The sequence below is a fragment of the Euprymna scolopes genome, chromosome 24 (assembly GCF_053919585.1).
Source record: "Euprymna scolopes isolate OS-2025 chromosome 24, ASM5391958v1, whole genome shotgun sequence".
Classification (NCBI taxonomy): Eukaryota; Metazoa; Mollusca; class Cephalopoda; order Sepiida; family Sepiolidae; genus Euprymna; species Euprymna scolopes.
In genome coordinates, this window is record NC_136505.1 from 55,759,370 (window position 1) to 55,784,969 (window position 25,600).

Genomic DNA, 25,600 nt, shown 5'->3' on the forward strand with positions numbered 1-25,600 from the left:
AAAGATTTAAAAGTAGTGTTTTTCGTAAAAATAATGAAAATATATATATTTTTTCTAATCTGAAAGATAATAAAAATTATTAACATATTCAACGAATTTTGCACTTCAAAACACAAAATATGAAATATAAAACACATTAAAATTCAGATTTTCAATCTTAAAATCTGATATGTGCGCAGTTGTTTGTTTTTTATCTACAATCCTCATCCTCAGCACAATACAATATATTTTGTTCAGTTACGGCTGATTATTTTAAGCATATTTATGCCCACAAATAAAAAGGGGTTGTAATATATATATATATATATATATATATATATATATATATATATATATGTATATATATATATAATTTAAAGGGTGTTAGAACAGTAGTCTAAAGAGCAGAGTGTATTTTAATGTGATAGTAAAATTACTTATTTAATTAAAATACAAGAAAAGAACAGTGCTCATTGTAATTCAGATATATAATAAGCTCGATAGGCAAATATCCTAGAGCTACTTTAATATTTAGTTATGTGATTGATAATTTAAAATTCAAATTAGAATTAAAAATTAAAAATCTGTTTCATAAGAAGGAACAACAACAAAGTCAATCATTTGTACGATCGTTTCGGAAACGATGTTTTTATTGTGATAGACATTAAACCATGGACAATAATTTTGACATATAGTTTTTTTTAAAAAAAGTCTTCTCATCAGCAAAAGTATTGGGTGGGTGGTTTTATTTTTGTTTTTTTTATAATATGTAAAAGACACCATAAATAAACCTAGCAATTTTTAAGTAAGGCAGATGTATCTAGAAAAAATAAAAATAAAAAGGAAGATATTTACTTGATAAGAAAAGTTATATGGGTTGAGAATACAAAATAGAATAAAATTATAAATCTGAATTTGGTTTAAATATAAGGTTATGATAATATGTTTTTAATAAAAGTTAAGAATTATATATATATATATATATATATATATATATATATATATATATATATATATATATATATATATATATAAAATATCGATTATGAAAAAAAGTATACCGTTAAAAAGTTCATTCTTCACTAATCGGTGGAAATTTTATTTTGATTGGATAATTATTTGATTTTTGGTAGATTTTTAAAAAGAGATTCCATCAAAAAATACTTACTCCCTTCTTCCGCTTTGTCCGTGCCTAAAATGAAGGATGAACCTTATAACGGTGTACTTTTTTTTTCATAATCGATATTTATTATATATATATATATATATATATATATATATATATATATGTAGTTTTGCCTACCCCCCCCCTCTCCCGATCTTTATTTGTGATTACAAATATGCTTAAAATAATCAGCTGAAACCGAGCAAAATATATTGTATTGTGGGGAGAGTGAGGATTGTACAAAAAAAAAAAGAAACACTTGTGCACGTATCAGATTTTAATGTTCATCTGCACTTTCATTAAAATATTACATGGCTACACATCTTACAATATGGTGAAATCTGGAGTTTTGCTTGTTCATATTTAGCGTGACATAATTCTATTCTTTAGCCAAATAGTTTTTCACTTCCTTAAAAAAATTAATTACTTGCTGACTTTGAAAAATTTGTTAATTTATCTTATTTTATATTTAAGCAAAACAAGTTTTCAATCCTGTTTCGTTAACCGGAAGCTCGGCATGTGCCAGCATTTAATGTAACAAGTTGTTGGACACCTCCTTACCACTTCCACTTGTCAAGAACAACGTCATTTGTCCCTTGTAAAACATGAAATGTTAACGCCCAATCTGTTTTCAAGCCCCCCCCCCCAACACACATACTGTCAACCTGTTATCATTCTTGACTGCCATGTTTCTACAAACTAAAATACAATTATTTTATAACTTCTTCGATAACTGTTGCTCTATCGGCTCCCCAAACTCGTTTTCCACAGTTGCAGTCAACACTAACAACTGGATGCGTTCGATTGCATGCGAATTATTATCCAAGGGATTTACACAGGTCAGTTTTAATAACTTTACTTTATTTACTACTAACTGTATCTATCTGGCGTTGTCCGGGAATCTTTATTTTCATATTTCGTCCTTTTCTATGATTGCTTCAGGTAATCATTAACAAGCAATTGTGATTCTTTGACATGGTGGGGGGGAGGGGGAGCAAAAAAAAACCCTGATTAATCGTATTATTTGGATTCTACTGTTCTTACTTTAATTATTATTTTCATAATGTTTTGGTTGTTGTAATCACCAACTTTCAACAGGTATAGCTTGTTGAACTCGGGAATCTTTCCGATGAACAGAGGAATCTGCAATAAATTTGGAATGAAACCCTTTATTTAATCCATGAGGATAGCATGTTCTTGTTCTGTCTACCATGACTGGGTAAAAAGTTCTAAATAATTCTCAAATGTATTTTGAGTGTTGCTTGCACTGATGATAGAAAAGTGTAACTTTTTTTACCCCAAACAAGGCACAGTGCCACTTTGATGTAGAGGGGGGGGGCTACTATCAAGGACATTATTTGCAGAGATACTATGTAGGGAGTTAAGCAGCAAGATGTCTGTTCACATTACATTTGAATTTCTGCATGTTAGTACAGTTGGGGAATTCCAGAGTCTAGCAGTTCTGGGGAAGAAACTATCAGAATAGGAGGCTTTCTTACATCTAGAGATCTCTAGTGAGTAGAGGTAAAACTTTGCTGCCTGTCAGGTTTCTAAGGGGTATTTACTTTGAGGAGCTACAAAGGCTTGTAGTTCATCGGAGCATCTGCCATTAAAACACATGTAAAACAGGCAGAGGGATGCAATATTTCGTCGATGGAACAGAGGTTGAGGCTTAGATGACAATTCAGGACCTATCAGGTTGACGACTCTTTTTTGAACCCTGTCTAGAAGTAGCAGATGCACTAGCCCAAATGTGACAACAATACTCCATACTCCAGACATGGGCGAATAGTAGCCTTGTTGAAATACAGGTTACTTTCAGGTGTAAATAACTTTCTAGCACGGTAGAGAGAGCCCACAAGTGAATTTTGCTAAGTACCTTATCCACAACGCCACAAATTCTTGGGACTATTTTAGCATGAATTTTAGGAGCCTTAAACGTATTTTTTTGTTTTTAAATATACATTCTAATCACTTATCACTGTACAATTAACGTTTAGCTGTTGGTCTATCATCTCCCAAAATGCAACTGATCGTTTTCAATATTTGCAGTCGTCACTAACATTGGATGCGTTTGGTTGAATGTGAATTATCATTTACACAGGTCAGTTTTAATAATTTTACTTTATTTACCACTAACTGTACCTACACGATGTTGCCCGGGAGTCTTTACTTCCATATTTCGACCTTTTTTAGAAGCAAATGTAAAATAATATTGTTATTTTGTGCTGTTAAACATTAATTTTTCTTTGCGCCCCTGTTGTGTCAAAGAACCACAATTACTTGTTAATGAAGTTATCTGAAGGAATTATGGAAAAAAGGCGAAATGTGAAAATAAAAACTACTGGGCAACGTCACGTAGATACGATTAGTGGTAACGCAACCATTTTTTGGCTCTCTTTAATTCTTCATACCAAATGTGTCTTGCTTCCTAATTATGCAAATCAATATTGATGTCCTGTCTGCATGTTGCTCTATTTATCGCACTCTGTCTCGATTTTTGAGTTGTTAATTCTTCAAGATATGAATCTGTCGGGTTTACAAGACTTCGAAGGCATCAATAAAAAAATGTACCTTTATTTCATTTTACTTTAGTCAAAGTTCTCAAAAACCAAGGAACTCCCTTCCACTTGATCTGTATATGAGATACATAGATATTCGACAATTCCATTAAAGTTCTCCTTTACATCTCAAACACTGAGTTAGTAAAAAATAAGTTGAGAACATAATTTTCCTTTCCTCAATTGACTATTTAAATAAGTTATCGTATGTCTTTCTTGATGTCTTCTGGTCTTACTGGATTTCAGGACAAGAATTTATCATCTTCGTGGAATATACAGCTTTGTGCTATTACTTGAGATAACATCACTTAGAGAAGTTGCACTATTCCTGGTAAAAGCTGAGGAAATATTATTTGAGCAATGAATACTATGTGATTTTGAATATTTACTCAGTGTTTACTTGTAAAGGAAAACGTATCTTCATGCCAGGTTGAACTGACAAACCTCTGTACAGAGAAACCTTAGACACTTGAGGATAGTGTCTAGTAGACACTGAAGTTTTCCTTTTTTTTTTTTTTCATTTTTCTTAAACTTTTTCTTCTAGGGGATGGGACATCCAACCAGATGTCTGACATTTACCCCTATTTTAGTGAGTCCAACCAAGAGATCTTTTCAGGATTCTAGCCGTCCCTTTCAGTGCAATCGTTTGTATTTCACTTGCACTTGGTTCACCGGGTATCTTCTGTGGATTCTCTTGTGTCGTTTCAAACCTGGCAGAGATTAACACCCTTTGTCGCATAGTTTGCAGATTGTTATCACTTGAAAGAGATATGTTGCAGTTTCTTTTTTGGAGATGATTGAAACTGTAACTTGTAAGACCTGCTTTTCTCAGTCATACCAAAGCTCCCATAGACCCAATCACAGAGAATCGAAACCATTTGTCATTTCTGAGACTCATTTCTTAACAGCTCTCTTGATTTGTCCAGTCTAAATGAGTTTTCTTTCATATTTATGCAAACTAATATTGATGTCCTGTCCGAATATATATATATATATATATATATATATATATATACATATATATATATATATATATATATATATATATATATATATATATATATATAAATATATATATATATATAAATATATATATAAATATATATATATATATATATATATATATATATATATATATATATATATATATAAAATGACTGCAGAAATTCTCCTCTAGACAAGAGTATCATAGGTTTGCAACAACAGATGCCACATACAAATTCAATACATTTAGCCTATTAGCCATTATCTTATGCAACTTTCGACCACGATTTTAGACAAATTCAGTCGTGATAATAAAATGCTACATTGCATCCGACGAGCAACACCATCACAGTCGCAACATCTTTTCTCTCTAAATATTTAGTACTACCACCACTGCCAGTTGTTTACGGGACTAATTCTACATGTTCCACAGATGCTGTGATTTTACCTATCGTAACTGGTCCATAGATATACAGACATAACATAATCTTTTCAATATCCGATCCATAAATAATAAAGTCTCCCTCCTCAAATTCCGTTTATTCTGATTGACTGCGCTCTGATAATTCTCATATTCTAGAATCCAGTTATTGGCTTTATAAACGAACACTACTAACATTAAAAATATGGCGTCACTAAGAGATGTATTTTTGTGTCTGGATTCGATTTAATTTAATGAAATGGAACAATACAAGAGAGATAAAATCATTAAACGAACTACTCAAAATAACCCATTTACTTGCTTCCTACTAAAAAGTTTAAAATAGGATATCCATTATAAGATTCACATTTATCTTTACTTAAACACAGAAAAAAAATGAACGCAGTCTTTTTCGCCCACGACGACGACGCCTTCGTCAAAACAGCAACAAATTTGAGTTCTTTTACCATGAGACACACTGTGTGTACTTTGGTGATGTTTCTAAACTACGCATTTCATATGTATTTATATATTCAAAAATTTACCTCCCAAATATATGCGACTTTTATATTGAGAATTTTTCTAAACACATAAACAAAAACAATGCCGACATCTTCAATTATGAAAACAGCGACTATGCCTTCATCAAAATATCAACAAATCAGTGTTCTTTTACCATAAAACACACTGCATATACACTGGTGATGTTTAAAAACTACGCATTTCATATGATTGCAACTTTTATATTAAGATTTTTCCTAAAAGCATAAAGCAACAATGTCATCTTTGATGATGATGACGATGATTTCTTTATCAAAACATCAACAAAACTGAGTTTTTATACCACTAAACACACTGGTTATGTTCCCATTTACTTGTCTCCCCACGAGAGCAGAGTTAGACACAAGGTCGATTTTTAATGTGGGGAAAATCCAGCTTCACAAAAAGGGGCATTCTGGATAGTAACAAAAATAAAAAATTGTCTCAGTCATAAAGGATTTCTCACCACTGACCGAGAACAGAAAAGGTAAAGGGTAGAATCAGAACAGATACTACACTGTTATCATGGCTCACTGTGCTGTTTCAAAAGGACGCATTTCATATGTATTTATATATTGAAGAGTTTAGCTCACAAATACTTGCGACTTTTATATTAAGATTTTACAACATACATAAAAACAATGATTTCATATGTATTTATATATTGAAGGATTTAGTTCCCAAGTACTTGCGACTTTTATATTAAGATTTTTCCTAAATACATGAAAAAAAAAAAACGACGACGATATCTTCGTCATAACTTAATTGAACAGGTTAGCTCCCAAATATTTTACGTTTTTTTATGGCAAAAGAAAAATACAGAAGTTTATTGAACGAAATAAAACGAACTTATTTTTTGCCAACAATTTTATTTACATTGCACATTTCTTTTAATAAAATTCAGTAATTTTTTTTATTAGAACAAACCATTAAAAAAATATATTTGATTATTTGAAAACTAAACGCTCCAATATATAAATACATATGAAATGTGTCAGTACTTCACCACAGTACATTCATTTTGTCTATGGGTGCCGGTGCCCACTATTATACTGGACCAGCAGTGGCTCCCATTAATAAGGATAATTTAATTGTTTCTTTTTTACAGGTGGGGTGGGGGGCATACTTCCACCGTGCAATGCCAGTACACGGGTCCTGCTCATATATATATATATATATATATATATATATATATATATATATATATATATATATATATAGCACACTGTGTTCCAAGTTTATCTTCAGGATCTCACACATTTTGTGAGAGCTCTTTGAAAGAGTTCTTGTATAAGGACCATTCAAAAAGTAAAGCCTCCCATTTTTTCTCAACGAGATGAAGTGGTCCCATTAAAACGAGCGACCTTTTGTGCTCCAGAATATATTTTTCTGCATAGTCACCATCATTCTCAATGTATTTTTCCCAGGAATTCAATAACACATCTCTGTTTTTGACACAAGCTGAACGACAATGTTGCTTTCTTAGAGTCTCATACCGTCAATATCTGCAACACTGAGATGAAACTTTCAAGTCATGAACGCATAAGTTCAGTCTTCATAACAAGGATATTTACAATTCCATTCCAGTTCTATTTAAAATAGGAGACATTACTTTTTGAACATCTCTCATATTTCAGTTTCGGTTTATGAGGTGGCCTTTTTCTTTCACAAATTTCTTCATGAAGAAACTGCTTTGAGATACGATCATCACCTATCCATGACCTCCAACTTATGAAGAACATGCTGCAATACAAGCAGTATGACTATGAACTGGCAACCTCTGTTCTCAAGAAAATGAACAACCACCGCTGGTATCTAGTGCCATTCACCTTGTTCAGTTCACATGACAGCATGACCAAGTCTGCAAAAAAGAAGCTCGCAGTCAAGCTGTCAGAAACAGAGAAACCTGAGAGTTACAGGAAAGGCAAGCCAGTGTTTCCTGTTATCAATGCAGCTACAGTTCTCACAGACCTGGTAGGGCCAGAGTCTCATTTTCTGTTTGATGCTCTTCGAGTGAAATGTGACTGGCTCACTACTCCTGCTGACACTTGGGAAGACAATGACAGCTACAGGAATACACAGAAGTTTGTGAGGTAAGTGAAAGTGACCAATGATGTGGCTGAGAGAGGTGTGAAACTAATGAGTGACTTTGCAACTCAGATCACAAGTGACCCAGAGCAAAGAAGCTGCTTACTACAAGCTGTGGAGTACCACAGGAAAAAATTTGACAGTTTCAAAAAAGCCACATTGAACAAGTGATAATACATGTATTAGTAACATCCTATCTGACAGTTTCTTATGCAATATATGTGTCAGTGCAATGCTATCATACTACCTAACTGATTTTTTGTAGGGTCCCAACTGTTTGCGCATTAAAATTAGTTAAAATTTACACAGGTGTTCATGTGTTTTATTGTGTTTACTACCATATGCAAGAGAATTTTATTAGCTTTTATTTGGTACCACTTTCAATGCTATAGCATCAACCTCTGGAAAGCTACAATGAAAATAAGGACATAATATCCCAAATTTTGCAGCGTTTTTGAAAAACGTCAACAATAAAATTACATGGCTCTTGAGGCAGGCATAGCCAAGGTCCAAGATCACAATAACTGGTATATTTAGCTAATTTAGACCTTGGAGAATGGGAATAATATCAGTTCCCGTATGTTTGAAGAAAAAGGTCAATTTTGAAGAGGTCTAACCTCCACATTACTAACATGCATCTACCATATCATAGCTAGGATTCCATGAATACATTGTTAATGAAAGACTTCTAATCTTTTCATCTGTCTTCTATATACCACCCAAGTTTCACATGCATACGACAAAGCCGACAAATTTCAAGAATTATAAACCTTGACTTTTGTTTCTAGTGATATTTATTTTTCTACAGTCTATGCTTCTTTGACAGTATCTGAACACAACCGAAAAATTAGCGTTTAACACCACAAAATGACAATGTTATTTCACGTTTTTAATTCAAAGTGGAATTCAAATCATAAAATTTCGACTTCCAATCATAAAGTTTCGAATTCAAATCATAAAGGTTTTAATTTAAATCATAAAGTTTCGAATTCCAAGTTTAATTATAATCATAAAGTTTTTAATTTGAATAATAAAGTTTCGAATTCCAAGTTTAATTCGAATCATAAAGTTTTAATTTGAATAATAAAGTTTCGAATTCCAAGTTTAATTCAAATCATAAAGTTTTTAATTTGAATAATAAAGTTTCGAATTCCAAGTTTAATTCAAATCATAAAGTTTTTAATTTGAATAATAAAGTTTCGAATTCCAAGTTTAATTCGAATCATAAAGTTTTTAATTTGAATAATAAAGTTTCGAATTCCAAGTTTAATTCAAATCATAAAGTTTTTAATTTGAATAATAAAGTTTCGAATTCCAAGTTTAATTCGAATCATAAAGTTTTTAATTTGAATAATAAAGTTTCGAATTCCAAGTTTAATTCGAATCATAAAGTTTTTAATTTGAATAATAAAGTTTCGAATTCCAAGTATAATTCAAATCATAAAGTTTTTAATTTGAATAATAAAGTTTCGAATTCCAAGTTTAATTCGAATCATAAAGTTTCGAATTCAAAGTTTAATTCACATTTGTGCAAGCCTGTTCTAGTCTCACAAAAAACACGCGTTCACATCTCAAGCCGCTTTTCTTGTCATACACATATGCGCACACAAATATACGCGCACACGTACGTACACGTACATATATCCACGTTCACGTACATACACTCACATTCATGTGCATACACACACACACGCTAACGTACACACATGTACGCACACATGTGCGCACACATGTACGCACACATGTGCGCACACATGTACGCACACATGGGCAACGTCACTTCCCTTTAAAGGAAATCCAGACATGCGTAAAAGACCACCAGAAACAACTACAAAAGCAAGAGACCTAAGCTTTTTCCTTCTTTTTGATTCGGCTCCTGACCTGGGCGGTCGACGGGCCAACCGCTCCCTCCAGGGCACGCGTCTGTGCACTCCACGTCTCCTGCTACTATGTGTGGGGCAAGAGCCAACAGACAGTACGTACACCTTACACGCTTTCTCTCTCCATGGCCTGGATTAACTTTCTCTCTCTCTCTCTCTCTACAACAATAGACTTTCCCTCTCATCAGCTAACAGTGAGACACGCGCGCCAAACTGGATTGACTTTCTCACTCTCTCTCTCTACAACAATAGACTTTCCCTCTCACCAGCTAACAGCAAGAGACGCACGCACAAACTAAACACGTGCTGTACCTTTTCTTTCATTTGTTTCATCACAAAATAAATTCTAGTTCGTTTGTTTCAATAAACGCGTTGTTCGTTTCTTTCTCAAATCAATTCATTTTTCCTATTTTTTACGAATGGGGGATATATACCTAATATATCCACCAATCCACTACAAATTATAAAGTTTTTAATTTAAATAATAAAGTTTCGAATTCAAAGTTTAATTCGAATCATTAAGTTTCGAATTCAAATCATAAAGTTTCAAATTCAAATGATAAAGTTTTGAATTCAAAGTTTAGTTCGAAGCATAAGGTTTCAAATTTAAATTATAAAGTTTTGAATTCAAAGTTTAATTAGAATAAAAAAGTTTCGAATTCAAATCCTAAAGTTTCCAATTCAAAGTTTAATTCAAATCATTAAGTTTGGAATTCAAAGTTTAATTCAAATCATAAAGTTTCACCTCGAAATTTTAAAAACTGAAAAATTAAATTCAAATTTCTATGTGCGATAGTATAGTCATTACAAGTCAGCCATTTAGACATAGTAATAGATTTCAAAATGGCTGACATTTTTATTTCTGTAACACTCAAAACTTTTAAATTAACAAGTAATTTCTGGCTTGAATCAAAGCCAACAATCAACTATAGGATGGACCAAAAGTAAGTATACATTTATTAAAAGTTGGGTTTTTATTCAAAAGTAGGTTTTTCGTTCTCATGTGGTTAGTAAAAGATCTCCCACCCAAATCCAAACAGTGGCAGGTATGCTGATTTACCAGTCGAAAGAATAAATTTGGACGATTATACTTTATCATAGCCAGGGTGATAATAACGAATAAATCAGGTACGAGAATCGCTACATAAAATATACTGAATCTCTTTGAATTTTTTTAGTCATAGCTTTCCGTCTTGAAAAGAGAGGAGGACTTCTGCTGATCCTGATTAGATTAATGCTACGATGTTTTTTTACTTAGAATTCTTTGCAATTAAAAGCTTCTCCAACTGAACTGATACTGCTAAATTTTGCTTCAGAAAGATATATGTAATATTCACAATTGGATAATTTTCTTTTTCTGTACGATGGAGTTCTTTCTTTGGCTATCACTTTTTAGATCATTTTTTTTTAATTACAAGAACATCTCTCCACTGAAGAAGAGGGATAAGTAGTTCTAATCAGACATCATATGTCACACAAGAATTATAATTCTTATCTGCTTAAAGAATTACAACAACCAATGCATACAAAATAGAACATGTTTCATACTGAACGCAGTGATCTAACCCTTACAAGAGGAACATATTACAGCACAAACGAAAATAAAAAAAAAATCTTTCTCAAACAGAAGTGGATACACATGAACAATGTAAGCAAACTAAACTTTTAAAAAGAAAGGAAATGTTATAGTCCGTAGACTTCCATCCATCCATCCAATGCGGCCGTAGCCAAGATTGAATTCACTACACGAGTTTATAGTGTAATTCAAATCTTGTCGATAGCTGAATACTTGTTGCTTCGTCAGGGCTATTAAGGGTACTTTTTATCGTGACGCTATCACTAGATGGGGTGCCTACCACAGCTCTTAAGCCGTTGACTTATGAATGCTTTATGCCAAATTGAATATGGTTAAATTTGTGCTCATTTTTGCATTAATGTCGGAAATTTGTTTCCAGATAAATTCGACGTGAAAGTAACTAGCCTGAAAAAAAATAAAAGCATGTAATAAAAGGGGGTGGGGAGTAAAGAATAAAATATAAAGGTCTTATTTCAAAACGAAGAAGAGATTTTATTTACAATAAAATTAGTTGCAAATTATTCCCTTTGCTGGCATTAAATTCAAAGAACACCAAGGTAACATATAATGAAAAAAACAACACTGGTTCTCATATTAAAATGTTGTATCCATGAACGAACACAATATTATGATTCAAAATAGTAGTTCCTAATCACACTCTCATATATGTAATAAATTGTAGGAGCATACTCACAAATTGAAAGCCAGTCAAGCACGTGCCTTTTTCTTTTTTATCTCGATTTAAAGTCCTTTTAAATCATTATGCTCCTTCCAATTACGTGCAGACCGTAGCCATGTAATATAAGGTCTTTTAAAAAACTACACTCCTTCCAAATACATGCAAACCATAGCCACATATTATAATGTCTTCATAAGTTCGCCTCGTCGCGTGTCCGGGGTATTATTGCCAAGCCTTCTTCTTTGAAGGAGGTTCGTCAAAATTCCATTTTCAGCGCCGGGCAATGAAACGAACGTCCAATATCCTCATTGTCGGAATTTCAAAAGAGGCGGATTTCACGCTGGGCTCGTGACGTCATCAAGGAGCTAGCATTTCCTTTTTCTTCAAATTAAAGGGAGTTTCCTACAAACCCAAAATGTATGAGACTAAGAACCATAAAAGGATACGAAATACAGAAAATCAAATATAATAACCAGATAAAAAATAATAAAAGTAAACAGGGGGGTGCACTATTATTGGTACAAAAAAAAAATTCCAACATTGAATACTAATCCTTATTAATCCATAATTATCCCTAACTATGCATCAAACGGATACCAAAATACTTAGTTTGCTAGACATTATCATAAAAACGATTCAATACAACACTTCAGCAAGGTTGGCTCAGTGGGATCTGAGAAAAAGTAGAACTTAAATACTGATCCCTATAGATCCCTAAATATGCGTTGAATGGATTCCATAATACTTGGTTCATTACATCTTATCATAACAAATATCCATACAAAATTTCACCTCGATTGACCCAATAGTTTCCCAGAATGCTTCTAGAGTAAATGTGGCATTGTGGTGACTAATCCTATTAATTCCTATCTGTGCATCAAACGGATACTATAATTCTTAGTTAACTGCACCATATTATAACAAAGGTCCATACAAAATTTCAATCAAATCAGTTCAGTAGTTACCGAGAAAAAGTAAGAGTAAATGTGGTATTTTAGTGACTAATCCCTATTAATCCATACCTGTGTATCGAACAGATATCATAATACTTAATTCGCTGCACCTTATTATGAAAAAATTTCATTCAGAACAGTGCAGTAATTTCCGAGAAAAAAAAGGAACGGAAAATCAGAGATACTAAGAGAAATATAATATCAGTGCTTGATTCTAAATGCAGATTCCATGAACAAAACTTCTTTCCTAGAACGGTCCGCATGTGGAATACTGTTCCATTGGTCTGCTTCCTGGCCGATTACAATATGGTAGTCTTCAAGTCCAATGTAAACAAATTTTTGTTGAACCGTCCCCTTTAAAAATCTAAATTCTACCCAATCTACACCCATTAATGATTATTAACCTACCACCTTACATTCATTAACCCTTATCCTCGAGTGGCCTTTGAGCCTTGATAAGTAGTGACTACCTTGTAAAAACAAATAGAGCAAATTATCAATATATATATAGATGCACGCTAATATTTAATATGTACCAAACACTAGTCTCTATTTCTTAGAGAGAGTGCAAAAAAAAGCTTCTAACCTGATAGATCCCACACTGTCTACCAAGCATCAACCTCTGTCCCATCGCCACAATGTGGCATCCCTGTGCTTGTTTTACTTTCATGAAATGTGCTTGGATGAACTTACTTCAGTTAACGTACATACTATCGACTAATCCAACAAGCAGATAAACCCCACTCTTTCACTTTAGATGCCGAAAAACTTCTTTCCTAAGATTGCTTGCCTTTGGAAATGTGGAGATTTAAATATAATATGAACAAACATATTATTATACAACTTCCCACTTTGTGTGCCCCTACAAATCTGGCTCCTAACTATAGTAGCCTCTTACTTCTCAGTGTCAATATGCCTTATTTGGGGGTTATCTATCTATCTATCTATCTATCTATCTATCTATCTATCTATCTATCTATCTATCTATCTATATAAAGAACTTAGTGTGTGTGCGTGTGTGAGTGTGTGAGTTTCCTATGGACTCCGAAACGGCTGGTCTGATTTTTATGAAATTTCACACAAAAGTACTCTATGTACCTGGCAGTTTTCTTAGACAGGTTTTGTATTGGAATGTCTTTGATAAGTATCGATAATCGATATTTGAAAAAATCTAGTGAAAGAAAGAACAGGCGATTTTTGACCAAAGTTAACGCCTTATACAGCCTAACATGACAGGCGCATTTAGGAAGTTTTATTACCACACAAGCCAAAATATTATATAAAATGAACAATAGCTTCTTTGTATGGCAGGGACGCGTTCGAAATGAAACTTTGTTCGTAGAACTTTTGTTTAGTTTTAGGCACAGATAGAGAGTAAGGCAAATTATTGACGAATATTTGTTGCAAATGTTTTGCGGGGAAGGAGACCATCTGGCATAATATTCAGTTATAACGCAAGACAACTAAAATTATTACTTTTTAAAATAACTTTTTGCAAACGTTTTTATTTTTTGTATTTTATATTTGTTGGAGAATATCAAGTTTAGTTTATTTATTTAAAATTTTATTTTTTATTATATTCTTAGTTATTTTGTTGTCTTTATATTCAGGATCTTTCACCGGAATGGTTTTAATCGACCCCGCAGACCCGTAATGAAACTTCTTATGCAAATTCCCCGTAAAAATGTCGACTTCAACAGGCAAACGTTGCATCGATGACTTGAACGACTGGCCAAGTTCTTGCACTTCAACGACAACGCAACAACGAGAAACGAGAAATAATTGGATTGCTTTCGTCATCATTGTTGTTTTTTCATTAATTGCACTTAGTGTTGGAGTACTAATGATATTCCTTAGTCACAAAGGTAAGGAGTTTAATCATACTCTCAATATATATATAATGTATATATATATATATATATATATATATATATATATATAGTGTAAAAAAATAAAAAATATGTATATATATAGTGTAAAAAAATAAAAAATATGTATATATCTATATATATATGTACTGTGTTTATTATACAAACATTATCGGTTACATATGTGCATACATGTTTCAGTAGAACCTCAATTCAGGGAGACCGCCTCATCAGAGCGAAAAATATTAATTAATATTGCTTTTTTTATCTGATCAGGTGGTGTCTCTGAATTGAGGTCTCACTGAAACATGTATGCACATATGTAACCAATAATGTTTGTGCAATAAACAGACTATGTACCTGCTCTACCCTCCATTGAGCACTCTTTAATAAACACAGAGGCTTCAGTGGATCTACATCTAGGAAACCAAACTATACAAGTCGTAGATGACGAAACACGTGTCAGTGGATAATTATATTTTAAACAATATATATATATATATATATATATATATATATATATATATATATATATATATATATATATATATATACTAGCAGGCCGCCCGGCATTGCCCGATCGTAAAATAAGCTTAAATATATTTTGATTAATGAAGATTTCTTATTTATTATTATACTAGCTGTACCCGGCCACGCGTTGCTGCGGCTGAAAACAAACAAACAAGAAAAACATAATAAGCAAAATGTATGATTCTTACGTTCATGTTCTCAATGCTTGTGGATATTGCTTTCAAATATAATTTTGTTGTTTGTTCGGTACTGTACTCATAGAAATATTGATGTTCAAGTGAAACCAGTAGTATTTAATGTAGTGTCATATCGCAGTAGTGAAAATATCCAAAATTCACGCAAAACGATAATGTATGAGTTAATCATTTAACGAAATAGTTTTCGCAGGAAATAGAAATGTAAGCTATTTCTCATATATTTACGGCAAATGTCACGTGACAGAACAGAAATGGCGGCCGAAAGCATTTTTTTTTTTATTGAATCATGGAATACATAAATTGACAAAAAATGTAATTCCTTATAATGGTGTTTGGAAATAAAATAATTAATTGTTTACAATAACGAAGAAGCACCATCTTTTATCGGGTCAAGACTTAAATAAACCAAAAATGTCAATAGATATAATTGTGTTTTTAAATAAAATCAACCTTTTCGCTGTCTGATATTGGTACAATAGCGAAGCAGCACCCTTTTGTATTGACCGACTCATTAGGTGTATCAGAATTCTTGGAGAATTTTTGACACCTCTAACACAAAACTGCGGATAAAATATAAAAAACTCGTAATTTCTCTTTTTAAAGTGGATTGTTTATTTTCTTTATGGAATATACTTCCAAAATAAACTATTAAAATTGTTTGAATAATAATAGAAATATTATTTTAAAAAAACAGTGTTTACAAAGTGCCGGTGCGCCTTCATGCAGCCATCTTTTTTTACGTAATGAAATCAATTGAATTTTACGATTTACATAATTTTCAATTTTTAAATTTTAAAAATCTATAAAAAATTTTCTATCGGTTTAATTTTTACGATATTTTCAGGGTCAATGTGAAATTTTATGCTCTTTCCAATAAACCAAATATAATATTTTAAACAAAGGTTTCTTTTAATTCACCCCTCCATTTTCAAATGTCTGTTAAAATTTAAATAATTAATTTATTCACCAAAGTTTTATATATCACAAATTGAAGATAAAAGACCAATAAATAAAATATTCTAATTTAAAACAAAAAAAAAAAGAAGTGTTTTTGAAAATTTACCTGTAAAGTCCAAAGTTTAAAACCTTTTTCTTTTTAAAAACCACGTAGATTTTTTTTTAAGTGGAAGCTTATGTTAAGTAAATATTGTCAAGTAAATATCGGACGCTTACGACAATGTTTTCTATTTCATTCAATGTTTTCTTTTTTAGATATTAAAAAAAATTCACTAAATAAAAAAGAATTAAAATATGTTAAATCAAAAATTCATGTGTTTCTTTGAGAAAAGAAAAAAATTCATCGACTTTTTTTTTTAAAGGCAAAAACTTTATAAGTAAAATATGACTATTTTTCAACTATGGGGACACATAGGCTAGATGGATAACACGAACGTGTGCTTTTAAACTCCTTCTGTCTATCCGTAGTTCAAAACAAGGACAAACACCGGTTCGCCATTTCAGTAATACCGTAAAAATGCATATGTAATGGCGGCTTTTTCAAGTAGTTGTTAAAAAAAAATCTTTTATTTAAAAATACATGGAATTTAAAATATAAATATGAATAAATTTTTAACAATGAAGAATGGAAGTACCCATTCAATAGTATTTTTTATAGGTAAGTGTTTTTTTGGAATTTATATATATTTTTTATATTTGATGTAAGTAAAATTTCGTTGATTTTCTTTAAATCTTTTTTTTAAAGAAAACCGATTTAAAAAAAACAAATATTGCATAATTTGCTATTAAACCTGTTATTTTTTTTAAATTTAGTCTTTGCTTTGCACCTTTAATTGAAAAAAAAATTAGGGTTTGAATTACATTTTTCAAGTAGTTATAAGCTTGGAAAAATAGGAGCTCGAATTATTCAATCTTTTATCACGCATTTTTAATGTCGGTTTCTGACACAGCTACCGACTCATACAATGAACACTCCACATAATTTGACCCAGAAAGAAACGGGGGGAAAAGAATAGCAATCTCACTTTTGTTTAGAGGGAGTTTTTGAAGACTTTCACATACTACTACTACTACTACTACTACTACTACTACTACTACTACTACTACAATAATAATTTTTTATATAGTAAAATAATTCACTTAACTTCTATATTTACATGAAAATATAAGTTTAAATATGAAACAAAGCATAAGAAAAACATCTAAGTAAAATATATTTTAAATTCTTTCAAATATTAAAAAAAAATACACATTAGTTTTTCGTTGGCAAACAAATTTTCTGTCTTTCTCTTTATATTTGTGTCTTACCAATAGAAAGAATATAAACTTAACTGGCAAAATTGCTTCAATTAAAACCATAAATCGTTTATTACTTGATTTGAGTTTGTGGCCGTTTATCAGTATATTGTGAACTTGCTTTTATGACAGATAAATACTACACACAGGAGATTCTGAAATCAAAGAAATACTGGCGCCAAAGAGTGTTTAGCTTATAATTGTGAAAAATATTTAAAGTCCATTAATTCATTAAAGTTTTTCAGGTTTGTCAATGCTGTTGGACCGGGCAAAAAGCCAAAAATTTTCTTTCTTTTTTTTTTTTTTGCACGAGTGTTTTATGTTATTATGATGTATCGATTTTGGTGCCCGGAAAACTCGTCCCCTTTCGCTAGGTAGGAAAACTGGTCCCTTATTGAATAAATATCGATTGAAAACACATTTTATGATCCTTCTTGAAGGAGATATTGTTTTTTAAAATAGACTATAACCCCCCCCCCATAATATATTTAAAAATATTTTTACTTGTTTAATGTTTTTTTTTTTTTTTTTTTTTAAATAAAACGATTTTCTAAGTGTCCGTTTTCTATCTAACTGGCTAAGTTCTTAGTGGTTTCACTTATTTTAAAGCGTTTATTATGTTCATACAAAGTTAATTACAATTTTTTTTGTTCTTATTTTAACGATGTTTTTTGGAGTCATAAAAACAATAATAAAAAACGACACAAAAATTTAAAAAACAGGGAGCGATTTCGATTCTTCGTTACGCTTTTGGTTTTGTTTTTTAATTATGATAGTTTTTTTGTTGTTGTTATGTTTTTGTTTTCTCTCATACCAAATGCACTCATGCGTTATTTAAAATTATAATTTTATCAATTATCAACATTTATTGTCGTCCTGTCAAATTTTGCAAAAATTAACGAATAAATTAAAAGCGAAATATTTTTTTTGGCGCGAGAGATGCCATGTGCTAACAATCTCTCGTTAACTCATTTTTAATTTTTTTAAATTTTTACTTCAAAATTCTAAAATCAATCATTAAGAGAAAAAGTAATCACTAAATAAATTATTAATCAATTTTATTGAAAACTCCGCTATCGTTTATCAAGAATCTTTTTAATTTCATTTTTTGTTGGTTGTTTTTCGGAAGGAGATATAGTTTCAACCCCCCTCTCTCTTTCTAAATTATATTTTTAAAAAATATTAAAATTTATTATTTTCTTTTTAAAACCAAATCTCCCTCAGTAATATCTTTAATTCTCTATATTTTAGCGATTATCAATACCCCTAAGATGTGATATACCAGACATTATTTCTCGTTGTCACGTAACACTCGACATATTTTTTGTTTGTTTTCTGTGTTTTTTTTCTTTACTGAATAAACGATCCCAAATAAATTAAACAACAAACAACATAGTCGGCGAGGTAGAAAAATCGATTTTATCCTTTTATAAACAACAGTATATAAGTAAATTCTTTCTATATTAATATAAATAAAATATGCGGTCTCGTTTATGAACATAATGAACACTTTAAAATAAGTGAAACTGTGGCGAGCTGCTACTACTACGAGACTAGGCTGTATTCTCACCTTAGTTCTCTCTTTCTCCATACTCTTTTCTCTTTTCCTTTCTTTCTTCTTATACGTCATCAGAGGTTCCAGCCAATGAAAAGCGAGAACGGTTTACGTGGGACATTCGAGTGAAGGAAACGTCCTTACTTCCACGGCGACTAGAGACAGAACACACGCCTCACTCCTCAGCTCCCGTTAGGTAGTCAAGAGGAGCATTGAACATTAATACAGACTTTACAAAATGCACTGTCTTTCTTTGTAACCCGAGTTTCGAAAAACACACATATATATTGGATATATAAAACCTCATGAATTCATAAAACAAAGTCGCGTTACACGTCCTCATTGTTATAAGAAGACAATGTCTTCTTTTACCAGTATTTCTTTCTATTTCAGCGCTCCAGTTCTCCCTGTTATCGGAGGCGCCCCGAAGTGGGAGCCTACCGAAATGGTGACCTCTAATTAGTACCCCTGTTAATGTATGGTAATAATACCATAAAACCACTAAGAACTTAGCCAGTTAGGTAGAAAACGGACACTTAGAAAATCGATTTAATTAAAAAAAAACAAAAACGAAAAAACATTAAACAAGTAAAACTATTTTTTTAAAATATTATGGGGGATATAGTCTATTTTAAAAAACAATATCTCCTTCAAGAAGGATCATAAAATGTGTTTTCAATCGATATTTATTCAATAAGGGACCAGTTTTCCTACCTAGCGAAAGGGGACGAGTTTTCCGGGGTCGAGTTTTCCGGAGACGAGTTTTCCCGGGACGAGTTTTCCCGGGACGAGTTTTCCCGGGACGAGTTTTTCTAAATTCATCTCCCACACATAGAGCACCTGTGAGATGATTCTGTAGTAGAGATGCTAACTGCTCTGTCGTTTCGTCTCACTTCTTTCAATACATACAGATTCAATAATGCTAGTCTCTTTGTGGCTTCAGTACGTCAGCAACATTTGCCTTTTGATAATAAGTTTTCTAACAAGTCAGAATACAAATCGAACTGTTTGAGGGAGACCTTTAAGTTGCCTTTGAACCGTTTCTTACGATTCTTTTTCCTTTGGACATCTCATCATAAAGAAGCTATTTTGGGAGTTTTAAATCTGACATATGGCATATATGACCCACCCAACGAACCTGACACTGCTGCAGCATGATGAAGGGAGGTTTCACCAGGTGAAAGCCTTTGACTGTCTTTAAGGCCAAACCGACCAAAATGTTGCACGACTAACACCCAAGATGAGATCAATAATCCGATCGGTGCAAGTAATATAAACAACCAGCCCTCATCTAAAAAATTGTTTGGTATTTTCATCAATCTACGAAGGCAGGTTATGTGGAAATGGTTCAGTTTCCTGGAGTGTTTAACATATACAATCCAAGTTTCAAACAATCTAGTCTAATCTAACCCTCTAATCAGTTTGCTTATTACGTAATTGTGGTCTAAAACTAAAAATAAAATAAGTTGCTCTTCTGTAATTAAGCACTTAAAAAGTTAGTACAAACCTGTTTGTGCGAAATTCCGTGTTTTTTTTTTATTATTATATTTTCACCCAAACAAGACACATTGCCACTTTGGTGTAGGGGGCTACTATCAGGGGTAACATCTACTGGGGTACTATGTGGGGATTTGGGCAGCAAGATTTCTGTTCACGTTACACTTGAACTTCTGCACGTCAGTATAGTTGGGAAAGCAGGGACCTGGAATGGAATTCCAAAGTCTAGCGGTTCTGGGGAAGAAACTACTGGAGTAGAAGGTTCTCTTACATCTAGGGATCTCAACAACTGCCGCTCGGGTTTGTCGAGGGTGTTTACATCGTGGGGGCACAAGTGCTTGCAGTTTTTCAGAGCATTCTCCATTAAAATACTTGTAGAACAGGCAGAGGGATGCAACATTTCGTCGATGAGACAGAGGTTGAAGCTTAGATGCCAGTTCGGGGCCTATCAGATAGGCGACTCTCTTTTGAACCTTGTCAAGGAGCGAGAGACTAGTAGCAGATGCACCAGCCCAAATATGACAATACTCCATACATGGGCGAATGGTGGTCTTATAGAGGTACAGGATACTTTCGGGTGTTAGTAATTTTCTAGCACGGTAGAGAGAGCCTACCTTCTTTGCAGCGGCCCTGGCAATGCTTTCAATGTAATTGTTCCAACTCATGTTTCCTGTGAACGTTAGGCCAAGGAGTTTGAAAGATGTACTCTCAGATAAAGTGTCGTTGGCCATTGCTATTGATGGTAGAGAAGGTTTCTTGTAATTATTGAAGAAAACAAGCTTAGTCTTGGCATCATTGAATGTGACCATCCATTTTTGTCCCCATTACACTACAGACTGGAGGTCATCCTCTAGTGTTTCTGCCATTTCTTTAGATATGTGTTCATTTGTTTTTCTCTTGTGCCTGTTATATAGTGTGGTGTCATCAGCATATATACCTGGATTTTTTTTTTATCTAAGAAGGATTTAATTATGTTTAGTATTCCACCAGTGATACCGTATGATCTAATTTTCCTGAGGAGATCCTCATGCCATACCCTGTCAAAAGCCTTTGATATATCTAGAGCTACCGCTCTGCCCTCCCCAGCTTTGTCCAGTGAGTGGTATATATGTTCAGAGATTACAGTTAGGATGTCTGCTGTGGAACGGGCTTGTCTAAATTCATATTGTTGGTCAGTCAGAAGTTTAGCATCTGTAAGGTGATGGACTAAAGCATGGTTAATTAAGGTCTCAAATATCGGGTCCACATGCTTTTGAAGTGTCAAGGTTTTTTATGATAGCATGCACCTGAGCAAGGGTAATTTTCAGATTGTCTAGTGTGGCGTCTGTCCGCATAGTAAAGTCAGGTAGGGGTGGTTGAGAGGGTCCAGTGTGGAGTTTGAGGCAAACCGACTGGCAAGCATGTTAGCCTTCTCGGTTGCTGAGCAAACAACCTCGTGATTGTTGGTTAGTGGGGGAATTGTTGATTGCCGATTATTTACTACACTGGTGTAGATTTTCCAGAAGTCACGAGTTCCTAATTTCTGTGCTTCGATGCGTTTTTTAGTGGTTTCAGTAAATTCTCTTTTAGCTGTCGGTATTTCTTTCTTAACGTTACTTCTAGTTTCTATGTACTTCTGTCTGTTTGAACTGGACTTATGTCAGTTAAATCTACAGTGTGCATGCTGCCTTTGAGCAATGGCAGTTGCGCAAGTCAAAGTAAACCATTGAGGAGAATAGGGCTTGCTATAAAATTTCTGCATGGGGACATGTGCTGCAATTGTAGTTTTGAACCATTTAGTGGTCTCATTTGCGCACTGTTCAGCAGGAAGAAAGAAGAAAAAATGGCCACCTTTTCTCTTCATATGCTTGCAATATAGTCACCTAATATGCAAATGAGATGCTTCCGGTTGGATATAAAAAGCCTGATTTTTCAGAGACTGGGTTGATTTCTGATTTGGATGTCAGAGTAGCAAATGCAGCAGTGCGTTGTGTTTTGGAGTTGAGTTTTTGATAGCAGAGTGTTGAGATTTGGAGTTGAGTTTTGACAGCAGACCGTCGAGATTTAGAGTAGCGAGGTTTTGGCAACAGTGTGTTGAATTTAACATTTGATTGTTTTAACTACAGTGATAAAACTGTAAAGAATACTAAAAAGAAGAATAAAACTAGAAACGGAAACCCCAGTAATGTGTGTTATTGTTTTCTTCAAGTAAAACACTCACATGAGTAGAAGCAAAACCCCATCATGCATGCAATGTCGCCTTTTTATTTATTTATTTTTATTTAAAAAAAAATTTTTTTAATAGCGTTGGCGACTATGGTTCTCCAAATTGTAGAGCTATGGTAATCTTGGGAAGACAAGTAAAGACGGTAGATTCCCGTTGCTTTCCGTCTTGATTCTGAGGGGTATCTCCCCCTGTGAGTAAAATGCACCCTCAGATACCAACCTAGAAATTTCTATGACTTGGTGTGGTACATACAGCGCTTAGCCTTACCAAATAGTCACCCATCTGCTACTCATCAGCCTCATCGTTGCTTAACTTTGGTGATCTGGTGAAAACTGGCATGTCAATGTGATTGTGTTGTATATTCTAGAAATATTCACTCTAGACGTCCATAAATACCGGTAAATCTTTTACTCTAATAACTATTTACCTCGGATCACTACTCTTTTGAATTTCTTCTCTGTTTTCAGTTTACTCGACCGTACCATCATAAATAAGAAAAGAGAAGAAAGAGAACGACTTTATGCCACATTTTGTAAAATCGAAGCACACCATGTTTACAACTATTGTGTCTACTGAAACGTTGGCTAAAAAAATGTGACAACAACAAAACATGCAATGAATGCAAATGACTAATGTACAACAGAATTACAGGATGGAACGATAAAATTGTTGCCCTAGAAAAGATGACATGATTCCATTTCCATTTGATAAAACCGGTTTTCTTTTTTTTTGTTGCAGACTATCTACTAGTTGGCTGGTTGTGTACAAATCCCAAGAGCGATAGGAGCCTTCTATCATGTCTGCATGTGACACAATGTTCAACGAGTGAGATCAGAGATGCGACCCTGTACAACTCATGTTCTCTACCGATCCAAGTTATGGCAACAGGATCATTGCCAGCACCCTCAAAATGCATTTGGACTGCCACGAATAATAGAGGCGTGCCAGGGTGATGAAAGCAAAGTTTCCAGCCACGGTTATGGTCTTTGGTATGTAAGCCACATCATGCCACCTCACATTTTCGAAGTCGGCTTGAAAGTTAACACCAGAGTGTACCTGGATGTGCAATCAGGTAGCCGCTGGCAGACCCTGGGTGTAGCAGCAGGACTCTGTGCTGGTCCACAAGTTCAAAGAGACCCAGTCTTGGCTTCAGAAGGAGTGCTATGACTTTGTACCCTTCTCCCCCCTTCTCCTCTGACCTGAACCTGGTTCGTTTGGTCATATGTCGAGAACATCACCAACATGACCTCCCACAACACTAAAACCAGCCTGATCACCTCTATCTGCTTAGCTCCTGCTGGTGCTTGTAGAATAGGCACACTCTCAGTTCTGGATCCATATTGAGTCCGTGATTGAGGCTGAAGGCAGCTACATTGAATAAATGTCACCTCTACTACATAATCAAGTTACCTGAATTGCTTTTTTCAATAAAAGTTTTAAAATAAACCTGTAGTGTCGTTTTCTTTAGGGCAACAATTTTATCATTCCACCCTGTAGAATAAAGATTCTAGGCATAAGGTTTAGTAACACATCTTGATTTTGACTTTTATTAGAGGATATAAAAGTGGTGCAAAACTATTCGATCCAGGAAATGTAATTTTACATTTTTCTAATTCTACATAAAGGAATGAGCCTGAATTTGCAAATTTATAAATTGATAAATATCAGATTTTTTTGTTTTGAAATCTTTTGTAAACAAAATTAAAAGTCAAATGATTTCTACTTTTCAGGGAATGTGATCACATACTTAGAAGTGAATATTTACAATGTCAAATTTGAGCGATCGATGAGAAATCGAACCTCTACCGATTTTCTCAACATTTCCCGGCCCTTCTGCAAGGAGGTAAAACGACATTCTCTTTACTTTTTCCTTGTAATTTATTATACTTTCTAAAAAAAAAAAAAAAAATATCAATAGATGTTATTTATTTATTTTTAAATTATAAGTAATTTTCCCTCGTCATTTTCAAGATTTTTCAAGATTTTTCAAAGTAATTAAAAATATTTTGTCATAATTTTAACTTTTAGCTAATTTTTAAGAGACAAAAAAAAAAAAGAAGTTAAGTGAAATCTGCGTTGTTATTTGTCTTAATTTTGATAAACATGTTTCTGAATTTTTTAGATACGGGTTGATAATTTATATTATTTGGATTATTCGGACTACTGCTCTCATCTTGAATGTTATTTTCACACTGAGGTTGAAGGTTCAATCTTCAGTGCAGGTGACACTCAAAATTACATTTCAAATTATTTAGGACTTATATCCAATCATAACTGATGGAATGAGAGCATTCTGTCCCTGTGGATTAAATAAAGAAGTTTTTTTTTACAAAATTCCATGTGGATTCCTGAATTCGACAGAAAAATTCCAGAGTTTGACAGAAATTAACTCGAGCTTGACAAGACACACCTGAAAAAGTTTGAAGGCTACATAATTTGAAATACTGTGAAAATAACACTCCAGAAAATGAAAAAAAAGCTACCTAAGGCACACCCCTCCATCATTAAACGTTTAATGGTGGATGGGTGTGCCTTAGGTAGCTTTTTTTATTTTCAATGACAGGTTTAGAATAAAATAGAATACCAGTGAATTGGACTGTTCTAAGTTGCCACTTAGTGCCATGCTCTAATACCTTACCTTATAGTGTTTGTAGAACGTGGACGCGC

General features: G+C 33.2%; 1 protein-coding gene across 2 annotated transcripts in view; it reads left to right on the forward strand.

The window, feature by feature from the left end:
* Positions 1-1,885: 1,885 nt before the first annotated feature.
* Positions 1,886-25,600, forward strand: part of LOC145246467 (uncharacterized) — a 33,813-nt gene continuing 10,098 nt past the window's right edge. The window contains exons 1-3 of one of the 2 annotated variants that reach the window (XM_080108085.1): positions 1,886-1,983; positions 14,437-14,691; positions 24,664-24,776. In XM_080108085.1, the coding sequence (XP_079964211.1) occupies positions 14,511-14,691; positions 24,664-24,776 (294 nt within the window). In that variant the 5' untranslated portion in view covers positions 1,886-1,983; positions 14,437-14,510. Of the gene's footprint in view, positions 1,984-9,611; positions 9,714-14,436; positions 14,692-24,663; positions 24,777-25,600 lie in introns of those variants that run through there. The other variant, XM_080108084.1, reaches the window with a different exon arrangement.